Source organism: Hibiscus syriacus, unplaced genomic scaffold (assembly GCF_006381635.1).
Source record: "Hibiscus syriacus cultivar Baekdansim isolate YM2019G1 unplaced genomic scaffold, ASM638163v2 tig00001349_pilon, whole genome shotgun sequence".
NCBI classification, from domain to species: domain Eukaryota; kingdom Viridiplantae; phylum Streptophyta; class Magnoliopsida; order Malvales; family Malvaceae; genus Hibiscus; species Hibiscus syriacus.
The window spans coordinates 109,265-120,412 of record NW_024061867.1 but is presented as its reverse complement, the minus strand read 5'-3'; the positions used below and the strand labels follow the sequence as shown (position 1 = coordinate 120,412).

General features: G+C 33.3%; 1 protein-coding gene across 1 annotated transcript; it reads left to right on the top strand.

Moving 5' to 3' along the window:
• Window positions 1-1,907: 1,907 nt before the first annotated feature.
• LOC120125288 (transcription factor CPC-like) lies at window positions 1,908-2,340 on the top strand. The gene is made up of 3 exons (XM_039143761.1): window positions 1,908-1,960; window positions 2,045-2,132; window positions 2,211-2,340. The coding sequence occupies exons 1-3, from the start codon at window positions 1,915-1,917 to the stop codon at window positions 2,338-2,340; spliced, it is 264 nt and encodes an 87-aa protein (XP_038999692.1). The 5' UTR covers window positions 1,908-1,914.
• The last annotated feature ends 8,808 nt before the right edge of the window (window positions 2,341-11,148 follow it).

The window sequence follows — 11,148 nt, the reverse complement described above, 5'->3', positions numbered from 1 at the left end:
TGCAATTAACAAAGATTGAATGTTCTGTTATATTATTGTCAAAATTTCCCGCCATTTGTTTGCCTTCTAAGCTTCAATTCTTAAGTGAAATAAGATGCTTCTTTGGTCCTCTTTGTCTTGAAGTTCTCTCCCCAGCCTCTTACTAACAGGATTCGAATTGGTTGTTTGAAGATAGTAAAGGTGCAAAATGGTCCTAAACAGAACAAGTGTTTCGGAAATGCTGTGACTCCACATGACAGAGACACCCATGACCGATGGTTTAAGGTGGCAGCTATGGTTCCTGTAAAAACAGTTGGAGTCTTGGAGATGTCATCCAACGGTACACAGAAATGGAGGAGGATGCAAGTGACATAGGGGCCGGGTTGACAACTTGATTTCAGTTAGGACAACGACTCCTGGCGGTTCCGAAAATTTAAAAATGAAGTTTTAAAAAAAATTAATATGCAATTCTTCTTATTTGTTTTAACACTAATCTAAATCTAATAACATTTTTAAAACAATAAGTATGCAATTATTCTCTTGGGGATTTAATGCATCTGCCCTTACCACTATCATTAGTGAAAACTCAACTCTTTATTCAGGAAAATGATGACATGCGTTGTTACTTTATTGACGGATATTGATTTATGAAAGAAAATATCACGTAGACATGTTTCATCAGCAATCGAAAATAGTGGCGGAAGGTAATGACCTCAATGAAAGCGAATTAAAGAATCAATGACTTAAATGTAAATTTTAAAAGTTCAATAACTAAATTGAGTGTTTTAGAAGTTCAAGGACTAAAATATGATTTACGCTAAGCTTTACAGCGTCGAAAACAGTAATTCAATTTCAAATCCTGACAGGAACAAAAAAAAGTCCTAATAGCCGTAAAATTTATCTTGCAATAAATAAAAAGGAATATCTACCAAAAAGATTGAATTACACAAGTAATGGTGTGGGATATTGTAATTTAGCAACAATTCTTTTTCTCTCAGCACTATAGCTCTGCAACAGTTGGTTGGAACAGCTTTCGTCTGCATTCAACATTGTTCAGATGTTGGGCATACATATTTCACATTGCCTGCAATTCCCAGTACACACAAGTTAGCTGTTAATTGTTGATTGGTGCATATATTGAATTACGGGTATCAGTGGGCAGTGTAAGTTAGCTCGGATTGGGTGTATATGTCGATGAAGTGGTAAAAGTGGATCAACAGCAAAAAATGAGAATGATCACTCAAAACTTCAAAATCTCATAAAGTTGATCTATCAAAATAATACTTCAAAAGGATCTTTTCCAAAGCTGCCATCCCAAGGTTCACCCTTGCAATGATTGTTAATCAGAAACTAATTGGATCAGCTTAGTTAGCTGTCTGCTCTCTCCACAAACATGCCATGCCCAGAGAAAACGGCAACTTTTGAGGAAAGAAATGAACCTCTGTAGTATTTGACCAATACATGCACTTTGTTTTAGATTTGGATTAAGTTAATTGGACTCAACCTCACTGGAATCCTAATGCCATCAATATATTTTCACAAAGATTAAAGCAGCAGCTACTGATATTAGATACTAATTATGTCCCAATTAATTCATATATTGAGAATGAAAAATGTTGTATAGGGAAGATAAATGGCAGTGCTGCCATCTTAGATGGTGGTGCCATAAAGCAGAGACAAGACTTAGACCCGTGTGTGGGTTGCTTACGGCTTTAACACAGACAACTACAAGTCAACCCCATTCATATTTGTTTGTTTGGTAGGACCTGTCGTTCGTTGCTTTTGTTCCCCCCAAAGGGAAAGCCTTGAACCTCATCTCTCAATGCCCCATCCCAATTTTTTTATATTATAAATTTCCCTTTTCAGAGGTAACTATTAATTGCCCATTCTCATCATTTCCATTAACCTCACCAATTCTACAAAGGGCTAAAACAGATGGACAAACAGAAGCAAGCCAAGACCAATAGCTGCTGTTCTCAGGGTACATGCAATACAGTACAACTTTATGGTTCCATTTTGTAATATACTTTTCTGGGTTTGGTTTATTGATGTTCTTTTATGACAGAGGTGAGCAGCATTGAATGGGAGTTCATAAACATGTCTGAACAAGAAGAAGATCTCATTTATAGAATGTATAAACTCGTCGGAGACAAGTAAGGGCAGGCTGCCCATCTTTCTTTAATTATTTTTCTAAAACATTAACGATAGCAAATGTGACATTACTGCAACAGGTGGGGGTTGATTGCCGGAAGGATCCCCGGTCGGAAAGCCGAAGAAATAGAAAGGTTTTGGATAATGAGACATGGAGAAGTGTTTGCAAAGAGGCGAAGAGAGCTGAAGAATTCTTCTTCCTCTTCTTGAGAAAACGCCATGCATTTCTTAATATAACTTTATTAGGGGCTTATCTTATCCTGTTTTTTTTGTTGTCTCGTCATGTTCTATTCCTTCTCTTTAAGGCTTGAGATTGCCTGTTTTTGTTGAGATGGAAAATGGAAGAAGGTAGTTGTTGCAGTTTTAATCTAATCCGCAACCTAATTTAAGGATAAGGAACATCTGATAAGAGACTTTAATTAAAATATTATAGAAAACATATCATTTTCGATTAGATACGATCTAAATTATTAGTTTTTCGTTAATATTTTTTTATTATACATTTTATTTTCGATTTAATAAAAATTTTAAAAATTAACATTTCATATTATTATCAACCGAAAATATTATAACATTACCGCTTTATATCATTCCTTTACGTGAAATTAAACTTTTCTTGTGCCCGCTGCTTTTAAAACGGAACTAGAAATTGTTAATTTTTCAATTTGTTTGCTTGCTTTAGTTTGGAGGTGGGTCCCACTATATAGATTGGATTTTAACTTAAAATATTATATTATATAGTTAATAATAATTTTAATTATAATAAAATGTTATATTACAAATAATTTTAACTTAAAATGTTATTTGTTTACTCTAAAAAATTACTTATTATTAACAATTTCAATTATAACCAAGAATGTTACGACGCTAACTTTTAGTTTCAAACTAAAATATCATCCAATTCATTCTAAAAGTTATACTCTTTATAAAATTTTAAATTATAATATTTTCTAATTTTATATTAAGTGATTGTATTTTATACCATCTATTATCATCCGCTGAACACATAATTATCATCCCTTCTAATTTTGTTTTTTCCCTTTCTAAAATGATTACACTCTTGATTTCCTTTCTAGAATTTATGCATGATGTTGTTTCACACCAACTTTTTTGAATAATAGTCAATAGCTGGGAACATTACAAATTCTATATTATAGGATTGGATGATTATTCCGAATTTTATTATATGATTGGATTTCCGAAAATAGCCTAAAAGAATCTTGTTTCAACAACCCTCAACTACATATTTAGAATCCCCCAAGGAATTGCATGTGAACTCGTGTGAAATAGTAAATAATAACGAAAGGACCTAGGGAAATGGACAATGATGATAGGATGATTGTTGGGTTGAAGTTTGTTAAAACTTGGCAGAATACTTACTCTTTTTCTTTTATTTCACACTAGATAAAAATTACATCTACAGTAACAATCATATTTGTGCAGTTTACATAACAAGTTAACCTTTTAACTCTGGTAGTTACAAGCTGATAAAAAATAAGTAACTAACAAACTTTTAACTATTTCTAGCACTCTCCCTCAAGTTGGGGGTTAAAAGAAGTTGACGGATAAAGCACATTTTAACCCCCAACTTAAAAATAAGGCGATTATATTGCTCTGGGCCTAAAGTCTTTGTGAAGATATCAGTTTGTTGTCATGCAGAGGTGATAAATTCAATGTTGATAAAATCTTGTATCTTTTCTCTGATAAATTGGTTGTCAATCTCAATGTGTTTTGTTCGCTCTTGATAAATTGAGTTAGCAACTATTTGTATCGTTGTTTTATTGTCACAAAACAGTTTAATCAGTTGTTTCTTTTTAAAACCAACCTTAGACAACAAACCATTTAGCCAAACTAGCTCTGTTGAAGTTACAACCATGCTTTTATACTCGGTCTTGGTAGATAATCTAACCACCGTGTTTTTTTTCCGATTTCCACAAAATCAAGGAATTCCCAAGCTTAACATAGAAACCAGAAATTGCCCTTCCAAAAAATGTACCTCATAAGCAATCCCTCAAATTAGCGCACGATAGTGTCTTTCTCTGAGTGTACGTTAGCAGGCCTAACGGAATCGGGAAATTCCATCGTGTCTTCGGTGACCCTTTCGTTCTCGCAACCTGTTTTAAAGTCTCTTTTCTTCCAAATCTCTTCTTTCATTTAGATGGACTGGAGGAAACTTTTCGAGAGTTCATCAAGCCAATCCCTAAATTTTCATCCCCCCTCAATCAAAGACAGTATTCCAACAATCAACCCCCCTCAGAGATCATAGAAGCCAGAATTTCCGAATGGAAATTATCTTTAGTGTGGCAGTTCCTCGAGCCAACACCAAATTTTACAACGATGCACGGATTGTGGACTCTCTGTGGACAAAAGCTTTGCAAGGTTCACGAGTTCAGGTGAGTTTAGCCGGAATAATCTTTACATCTTTTCTTTTGCATCTGAATCAGCTAGGGATTGGGTTATTGAAAATGGCCCCTGGCACATACTCAATAAACCCCTTATTCTTTGAAAATAGGAACCTTTTCTTAAACGTCTGCATTTTGATTTAGCTAAAATACCTATCGGGGTTTATCTCTACAATGTCCCTTTATAACTTTAATCCCAAGCTGTCTAAGTTACATAGCAAGTGGTATCGGTGTTCCTATATTGATGGATTCTGTAACAACTTCCAAGACTAGACTTGAATTTGCAAAGATCTGTGTGGAAATTAGTGTTGATGATTACATTCCAAAATCTATTGATGTTATTCTTAAAGATAATGTTACCACCTCATTTTTCATTGAAGTTCCTTGGCTGCCTCCTAGATATAGGAATTGCAGAAATTTGGCCATAATGAAAAGAACTGCCTTGTCAAAGCTCCTCTAATCCCAGCTTAGTACAAGTTTGGAGAAAAGAGCAAATTCTAACAATATCCAATCCTTAGTAGGATCAGATAAGACTCAGGAACTTGTCACTACTAAAATTCCTATTGAAGCTACTCAACAGAATGAAGCTATAACTGAACCACTTTATGTAGATTCTAATATAGTAACTTCACATCCTCCTGATGGCTGTCCAGGAAAAGAAATTGTAACTGTTACTAATCCCACTGAGCCGACCTCTTCATCTAAAGAGGATTCTTTTATTAACCAGAACTCACTCCCTAAAAAAGTTCGAGGACATCCAGCCAAGGAAAAAGCCTCTTTTGCTGGCTCAAGTAATAGATATGAACTCCTAAACTCTGTTGATGAAAACTCTACAAACCTTGAAGTGCCTCAAAGGACAAGTAGAATTGCATCCAAGGGAGTAAAGAATTAGTCAAAGAACTCAAATTGAAAAAGAATATGAAACTGGAAAAAGTTAAAAGTTCAGTAGCTGGGGGTGCAGGTCCCTCTCGAGGCTCTCCTTTACAATGATTGTGAGCTTCTGGAACGTTAGAGGATTCAATAATCCTCTAAAGCAAGATAAGGTAATTCATAGAGCTTCTCAGAATAAAGTTGATATTTTATGTTTGCTGGAAACTAGAGTCAAAGAGGAGAAATCCATATCTATTTTTTTATTCAAATTATCAAATTGGTATGTTAGTTCGAATTACAATTATGCTGTCAATGGGAGAGTATGGATACTTTGGAAGAAAAATATAGAGTTATATATTCTTCAAGCTACTGATCAGATCATCACTGCCACTGGTTCTTACTTAGGAACCCCTTTTGTTTTATCTTCTATTTATGGAAGTAATGACAGCATCATTCGAAGACAGTTATGACAATAACTTCATATCCTTGAGAGAAACATTGGCCACCTTCCCTGGATGCTAGGTGATGATTTTAACATCACCTTACACCGAGATGAAACTTCTGACCATGAACTCTTATATCCTATTTCCACTCCAGAAATGAAAGAATTTCAAGATATTTCTCAAGAGCTAAACCTCCATGATCATCCCTACATTGGCCCTATTTTTACTTGGAGTAACAAGCAATCCAGTTCCTACCTTGCTAGGAAGTTAGACAAAGTTCTAATTAATGCTAATTGGGCTACTACTTTCCAAAATTCTGTTGTTGAATTCCTAGCATCAGGTGTCTCTAATCGCTGCATAGCAATAGCATGGTTCTCCAAAAATGCTCCTATTAACCACCCCAAACCTTTTAAGTTCTTCAATTTTTGGACCTTCCATCCTACTTTCTTGAATATAATTGAACAGTCTTGGCATCCTACTGTCTTCGGCAATCCAATTTTAATTTTGTTTCTCAAACTCAAGCGCCTTAAGACAAGTCTTAGGAGCTTCAATAGTTCATGCTATAGTGAATTAACCACCCGGTCAAGGTTAAGAGAATTGAATTGGAACAACATCAAATTCTCTATTTAAATGGAGCTGATACTATTGACAAAGAGCTTCAGATTCAAAAAGATCTACTCAATCTTGAAGAAGCTGAGCTCATGTTCTTGAAACAAAAAGCCAAGATTCAATGGATCAAAGAATGCTCCAAATTCTTCCACTCTGTAGTAGTTTTAAAACAAGAAGGAAACTATCCAAATGCTCATTAATGATCAAGGATTAAGATTAGAATCCTTTGACGCTATGGCTTCTGAAGTGATTGCTTTCTATAAGAATCTAATTGGGAGTGTTGATTCTAAAGTCAAAGGCTGTGACTATAAATTCTTGAAAGACATTCTTAATTATTCTCTGCCTCCTGAGCATTCTTCTAATCTCATCAAAGATGTCACCACTGAAGAAATCAAAGAAGTTATCTTTGACCAAGGCAATGACAAAGCCCCGGGGCCAGACATATACACTCCTCTGTTCTTCAAAAAGACATTGTCCATTGTAGAGAGGATGTAGTAGGAGCAACCAAATATTTTTTCCAGCAATCTAAAATGCTTCATGCTTTCAATGCTACCACACTTTCCCTTATCCCTAAAGTCCCAAACCCAAGCAAGATCAAAGATTTCAGGCTAATATCCTACTGTTTAGTCATTTACAAGATAATCACCAAGATTTTAGTTAAGATACTGACTTCTCTTATCCCTGGAATGGTTTCTTTAAATCAAACTGCTTTCATCAAGGAAGAACATTGTTGATAACACCCAACTTGCACAAGAACTAGTTAAAGGTTATGGAACAAAAGTCATCTCCCCAAGATGTTCTCTAAAAATTTACCTTCAAAAGGCATTTGACACTCTTCATTGGGGCTTCTTATATGTTGTTCTTAAAGCATTGGATCTACCTCAAAGATTCATTGACTGGATTGAAGCTTGCTTCACACAAGCTAGATTTTCAATCTCCTTCAATGGGAGTCTAATTGGTTATTTCAAGGTAGAAAGAGGTATAAGACAATATGACCCTCTTTCACCCATCCTCTTTGTTCTTTCAATGAATATTCTTTCTTCCATGCTTAATAAGGTTGTTGCAAGAGGCCTTTATAGCTATCAATCTAAATGCAAAAAAGTAGGGATCACTCATTTATCCTTTACCGATGACTTATTAATCTTCTATAAGGGTAATGTTGAGTCAGTAATTGGTGTCATTACTATCCTTGAAAGCTTCTATGAGATGTCCGGTTTGAATTTAAATACTGCTAAATGTACTTTCTTCACTGCTGAAATTTCATCCAGTAGCATCGAGTATATTAAACAAGCTACTGGGTTCACTTATGGTTACTTACCAGTTAGATACCTTGGAATCCCATTGACTACTCGTAAACTTTCTAAGAAAGACTGCGAATCTCTTATTGAAAATATTAAAGCAAGGCTCACTCTTTGGTTTGGTAAAAATCTGAGTTATACTGGAAGACTAGAACTTATTTGAGCAGTCATGTTCAGTATTGCTAATTACTGGTGTAGGCAGCTTCCTCTTTCTCAAGAAATAATCAGTAAAATTGAATAGCTTTGCTCTAGGTTCTTCTGGAAAGGCTCTGAAAAATCTGCTATAGGTGCAAGAGTCAGCTGGGCAAAAATCTGTCAATTAAAATTCGAGGGTAGTCTTGGTCTGAAAAACCTTAAAATTTGGAATAAAGCTTGTATGATCAAACTTATAAGGAATTTGCTAGCTGGAGAGGGATCATTATGGATTGCTTAGCTCCATGCATATGTTATCAAGGACAGTGATCTGTTCCAAATGGAAAGCAGAGCAAGTTTTAGTTGGAGTTTCAACTGTATTCTTAAATTACGCAGTGAAGCAACCTCCCCTATTTCGAATGGTGCATTTTCTATTAAAGACATTTGGCTAGAGATTAGGGTGAAGGAAAACAAGGTTCCCTGGCATTCACTGATATGCTTCTCTCAATATCCCCAAGCATAGTCTAATTGCTTGGATGTCAATACCCTGGCTGCAGTGTATGGGGATCACCACTGAAGGGAATTGTGTGCTTTACAACAATACAATGGAATCTAGGAATCACTTGTTCATCGACTGCCCCACTATTTCTTTTTTAGGAACAAAATTATGTTACTCTGCAGCATCAAGAATGACTGCTCATCATGGGAGGATTTGCTTGTTGGGCTTATAGTTCTTGGAAAGGAAAGTCTCTCTTATCAACTATCCTTAAGCTCGCATGGCTTGCTTCTATTTATATATTGTGGGAAGAGTGCAACCAAAATTTTTTTAAAGGATGTTCCCGAACCAATGACGACCTCCTAACTTGCATCAATGAATGTATAAGAATCAAACTTAGGGGAAGAACATTAATAGGATTGATAGAGTTAACTTTAACCTCTGTATTTTATGGGGTTTAGATTAAACTGATATGCTCTTTTGTATGTAGTTTGTATAATGTCTTGTGATCTATATTTTGTAGCATTCTATGCTTCTTTGGGGGTAATAAATGATGAATTATCCAAAAAAAATTGCCCTTCTTGTCATAGGGCAAGACGCCTAGTCTAAATCATAATGCACCACCAATTCATTTGTTGGCATCTAACTAAACATCCTGCCCTAGGTTCCTCTTGATGTAACTTACCACCTCAAGGAACAAATCAAGTGGGATTTTTTAGGCTGTTGCACAAACTGCTTAAGTGATATGCAACGAAGGTTATGTCCGGTCTTGTATGCGTGAGGTAATCCTTCCAATAAGCCTTTGAAAAAAACTTGTCAGAGAGTAAACTCTCTTCATTATTTAACCCTTTGCAACATCATCATAATTATTTGTAGTTAATTTTTCATTTAATTCAAGAGCATTGTGGCTGAGCTCCCTAGCCTTGATTCTTCTATTAACTCAAGGGCATATTTGCGCTTTAGTTTACTCAAGTCTTTCATTTTAAATTCTAATGCACAAATTTTTTACTCTGCAATCAATTCTTGGTAATTTTCAGTAATAAAAAGGTCGTCTACATATATTAACATAACCACAATCTTTTTACCATTCTTTATAGTAAATAAGGAATAATCATATTTACTTTGTACATAACCAACATTCAAAAGATCATTTGTTAACTTTAAATTTCAAGGTCTAGATGTTGTTTTAATTCATAAAGTGATTTTTTTGTAGTCGATAGACCTTATACTTTCCCTAACCGTAAAAATCAGGCTGTAAATCCATGTAGATTTCTTCATATAAATCTCCTTGGAAAAAACGTTATATACATCTAGTTGGAAAAGTAACCAATAAAAAATGGAAGCCAAAACAAGTAAGCACCTAATAGTAACCAATTTTACAACATGAGAAAACATATCATAAATGATAATGTGATGTGGCATGACATGTTATTTTTTTAATATCCAAATCATTTTCTATTTCCTATCAGTATTTTTTAGTTAATTTTATTCAACCAATTAAATTGTTACACATGTCCCAATTAAGAGGATAAAATAAAAGATAAACTATTCTTACTCTTAGCATGAATTGAACCTGGACCTCTTACATGAAATACAAGGCATTCAATCATTGAATTAAGCTAGTCATTTATAATAATTTTATCATATTTGTATTTAACTTGTATATAATATCACAAAAAATCAATATTTTTCGATGGTTAAAATTTGAATATGTAACACTTTAAATTAATGAAAAAGTTTATCCATTCAATTATAATACGAATATTTTTTATTATATCAAACTTAATATTACTTGTATCATTATTAAATTAAAGAGTAATTTTTCACTTTATTTGAAAATAAAAAATAATTAAATAATTATTTTATATATTATAAAATTTATATTAAATTATTCTTAAAAGTTTATTTATAATATTATGAAAATATTTAAAAATGTTTTATTTTTTTAAAATCATCTCATTTATTTATTTGAAATAATATATTTTAAATTATCTATTTAATTTTAAATAATATTGTGTGGAACCAAAGTAATAGTTGGATGGTAAACATAATTTACCCTAAATTTAATTATTTAAAATTAAATAGATAATTTAAAAATAATATTATTTAAATACATAATTAATTGGATTTTAAAAATTAATAAATATTTTATAATATTATAAATATATTTTTTTAATTATTTCATATAAGTTTTATAAAAATATATGAATTATTTAATTATTTTTTATTTCTAAATAAAGTGAAAAATTAACTTTCAATTTAATAATGATATAAGTGTGTATTAAATTAAGTATAATGAAAAAATTCACATTGAGTGATTAAACTTTCGGTGATTAATTTAAAATGTCTCAAATTGAATCTTATAATCATTGAAAATCTTTGATTTTATGGTGATATTGTTATATAAGTTAAATTCAAAATGTGGTGAAATTTACTCAAATGATTAGTTTTTTTTGTGAACAAAAGGATAAATTACAGATGATTAAGCTCTGTCAACGTGTAATCTTCAGCTTCCTGTTGGATAAAATCAATCACTTCCAATGGTGGGGTGGAGAAAACCATATGAACTTCTCCTCTAGTCGCGACAATCTTAGCTAGTCTATCCATCACCTTGTTTGCATTCCGGCTTATGTGCTTTAAAACAACATTTCAATCTCTGTTAATCAACTCATTCACATGGTCAATAAGAGTAAAGATCAAGCCTCTCTTATTATTTACTTTTAACATCCGGACAGCCTCCAAACTATCTGTTTCCACCGTGATTAGTC

What these genes read in the sequence shown, in the direction of transcription:
- LOC120125288 (XM_039143761.1), top strand. Translation starts at nt 1,915, where the DNA reads ATGGACAAACAGAAGCAAGCCAAGACCAATAGCTGCTGTTCTCAGG. An exon ending in CAATAGCTGCTGTTCTCAGG is followed by an intron (nt 1,961 to 2,044) that starts GTACATGCAATA and finishes CTTTTATGACAG; the next exon opens with AGGTGAGCAGCATTGAATGG. An exon ending in TATAAACTCGTCGGAGACAA is followed by an intron (nt 2,133 to 2,210) that starts GTAAGGGCAGGC and finishes TTACTGCAACAG; the next exon opens with GTGGGGGTTGATTGCCGGAA.